At 38.1% G+C, this 3,455-nt stretch overlaps 1 protein-coding gene and 1 long non-coding RNA gene across 2 annotated transcripts in view; one reads left to right on the forward strand and one right to left on the reverse strand.

Moving 5' to 3' along the window:
* Positions 1–6: 6 nt before the first annotated feature.
* On the forward strand, positions 7–1,473 carry LOC106939167 (uncharacterized). Its single transcript, XR_001422776.1, has 2 exons — positions 7–754; positions 797–1,473. It is a non-coding gene; the product is annotated as an uncharacterized LOC106939167 (long non-coding RNA).
* A 358-nt stretch (positions 1,474–1,831) lies between these two features.
* Positions 1,832–3,455, reverse strand: part of LOC106939166 (synaptogyrin-3-like) — a 23,412-nt gene continuing 21,788 nt past the window's right edge. Inside the window, exon 4 of the mRNA XM_015021472.1 lies at positions 1,832–2,596. Coding sequence (XP_014876958.1) covers positions 2,369–2,596 — 228 coding nt within the window. The 3' untranslated portion in view covers positions 1,832–2,368. The remainder of the gene's footprint in view (positions 2,597–3,455) is intronic.

Raw genomic sequence — 3,455 nt, forward strand, 5'->3', positions numbered from 1 at the left:
GTTGAAACTGTTACTATATCATGACTGTAAGGTATGAAATAGATAAGCTGTGAGAAAAATCAAGCTCCTCTGCTTTCTCCCAGTATCAACTAGAAACAACCAGTCAGACCCAGGAGGTGGGTATCAGCATTGTCAATCACCTCTCTGTGTGGTGCTGCTCATCCTCCCTCCCCTTTACCCCCTGTGCTATCTGCTAAACCATAGCTAGCATAGCCAGTCGTGAATGCTACGGCATGGCCACCAAAAACAGCAAGGGTTTAAGACAGTTCTACTCTAATGTAAATTGTTTCTCTGCCATTACCACATTTAGCGCTATCAATCAACCACATGTACTCACATGTGGTTGGTTGATTGATAGCGCTAATACCCTCCCCTCCTGGCTCTGATTGCTTGCTTTTGGTCAGGAATGGTGCATTTCTTCAGATGGCAATAGTAGTTCAGGTGGAGGAGATTAATCTTTTCACAGATGGTCTGTCACAATATGGTGACAGTTTAAAACAAAAATATATATAAAAAAACAGTTTTTATAAAACTTACATACTGCAGCTTTCACTAGTTCTTTTTACCAAGTGAATCTTCCTAACTTTTATAGTTTTATAGTGTTTTATTTTAATCTTCTTGATATTTCAGTGAAGAGACCAACTTGATTAAGAAATCTCTTCACTCTTAAGGATAAGAATCCTTACAACAGTTTTCAAGACTAAATCATAAAAGCTGGAAGGTATAATATTTAATTATTAAGCCTTGAACATTTGTTCATGTAAACAATTTTTAAAAAGGTTTGAGAAGAAAATAGCTTTTAAAAAAACATATGGATGGTCTTCAGCCTCTATTTATCTTGTACTTCTTGACCACTAGTACCATCGTATGTCCATTGTTTAAAAATCTGAAATGCTTTTATATCTTTTTAATTTTTTTGTAACAACCATGACTGGGCAAGCCCAGTCCCCATCAACCTGGAAAATCGATGTTGCTTTTTGAACCGTTCAGATAAAATCATGTGGTATGACCTCGACTTTAGTTGCCTACCTCTCTTTTTTTTTTCCTCCGCTGCTTCTATCTGTTTGTATCTTAACTTTTTTCACTCCCCCTCTCTCTACATCTTTGAATTCTCAGGGTAGAAGAAGTTCAGACACAGTTGAGTGTGAAATATATCAGTGGAGCTTTGCAGCGTTAGACGGCCCCCTGTTGTCTGAACTTGGAGCTTGCCCCTATTTCTCTTCATTGTTTAAAGAGACAAAGCTGCACAGGAGCAGGGAGGTGGATTCGATGGAACTACAGAAGGGCTTATGTAAGTGATGAAACAATGCTTACAGTTTGTAGAGAAGGTTATATTTTATTAAAACTGCAAACATGATAAAAGAAAGCTGCATTTCTATATTTCTGAATGTCAGTTTACCAGCATTATATCAGCAAGGGACACACAATGAGCTGTACATGATTGGGCAAAGCTGGAATAAAACCTCTTCCTCTCTGACTTTTGTCTGACTCTTGTTTCTCCTAAAGATTGTTAGAAGAAGAATGTCTTGATCCAGCCAGCAATCTAAAAATACTACAGACATTCAGCAGCTGCCTGCTACTGCTAATGAATTCAGCACAGCTCTTTCTAATTAAGGCCTTCCAAGCATTGAGATGCCCAACACATCCTCAGATGTCATTCACGATACATAATTACATTGAAAACTGTTTCCAAGATAGAAGGAAGCAAAAAACAAAAAAAAAGAAAGAGAAAAAAGAGAAAACATCTGAAGATCATGTGAACACAGGCAGAATCACAGTTTTGATCGTGGTGTTAAGCACTGTTTATTTCCTTTTTTTATTTTTATTTTTTATCAATACAACAAATCACAATAAAATATTTAATCACATTTATATTTCACACTGTCAAGAAACTACTTCCTTCAAGTTCTGCTGTTTCTTGCATTCATTTCACAATATGTTGGTCATACCTTCAGCTGCTGGGTGACCAGCCTGAGCTTAATGAAGAGCTACAAAGCTTCCACGTCTCTCCCACTGTGTCCATTCATAAGGCAGGTAAAGCATCTTCACTGGTCTACATCTATGTTAATCTACACTTTACCCAATAAGCATGCAGCCAGGATGTTGCTCATGGTGAATCTGTACATGTGTTTCCAGGTGTGTAACTGCATACAGGTGCTAAAAGTGAGTACATCTGTGCTCACCTGCATCAACATCTGTGTATGTGTGCGCTTGCATGAACAGAACTAAGCTTAGCCAGCAGTTGCCATGGTGAAAAGGGATCTAACAGCTCCCTGGAGGGGATGGAGTCCCAGTAAAACCAATAGGGCGGGTGGTTCTCGGCTCAGTGTGTTGTGTCGTTCAGTTCAAATCTTCTCTTTTTGCGTTTCTAAAAAGCAGGAGCCACCTGTCTATGCTGTGTGAGTTTCTGGGGGTCCAGGGTTTCGGTGAAGGGCGTGGCTTGGTAGGGGTTGGTGGTAACGATGGTGCCTCCGTTGGGGATGGGGTAGGGAGTGGCTCGGGCGTTGCTTGAAGGAAGGTCAAGGTGCTGCCAGGTGAATAAGTTTGTATTGCTGCCGGTTAGATAGCGCCGAAGAGCACTTAGCGTCAACACGGCCTGTTAGTAACACAAACATAAACAAGAATGAAAATGAATCATAATGTCAAAGGTTCAGAGAAACATTCAGCAAACTTAATTATTCCTAAGCTGTTGCAGGTGCAACAATATGAAATGATAAACTGAGATAAACAGTAAGAGACAAGACGATGTTTAATCAACTTTAGTAAGACTAAGAATCTTAAATTAGGAAAAATCATTACACACTGTAGCATTCTAATACTGGCTTATTTATTAACCTTTTGTTCTTTCTCAGACCATAAAGCTCAGTACAGCGCAATCTTTAGTCAAACTACTGCGCCATGTGAGGAGGACAAGCTCTATTTGATGCAAGGCCTCAGCAACACGCAACACCACACATAAATATAAAAACAAAAAAATAAAACACAATAAGATATCTATCTTATCTAACAATAAGATATATTTCTATTTACAAATAGAAATATAGAAAAGGTCTCTAAGTCACAGTAACAGTCATAATGTGGTTAATAAACAACATGAAAGGTTGCTGTTATTGATCATAAAAATACTTAGGAGATACCTGTAATCAATTTGTCTGGAAGGTATGGAAGGTCTTGGAATGTGTTTAGTTTTTGAGACTTTTTTTTATCTTTCTGCAGTTTTCTAAAGAACAAAATCTTAAGCAGTAACCGCTAAATGTAGTCATTTTAACTAGGATTTATTAATTATATGTGGTTTATCTTTGATATTTCAAATTGACCCTTGATTTGGACATTTTGCAAAATAATGTTTTGGGGTTGGCTTACTTAATGAATGTCCCAGATTTTGCTGGGACCTCAGTCCTCTAATCCTAGAAATGTTCTTCAGGTGATAGAAGGCCAACTTTGTGACTGTCTTA

Source organism: Poecilia latipinna, unplaced genomic scaffold, assembly GCF_001443285.1.
Source record: "Poecilia latipinna isolate Pla-1442-1.1 unplaced genomic scaffold, P_latipinna-1.0 Scaffold2790, whole genome shotgun sequence".
Classification (NCBI taxonomy): Eukaryota; Metazoa; Chordata; class Actinopteri; order Cyprinodontiformes; family Poeciliidae; genus Poecilia; species Poecilia latipinna.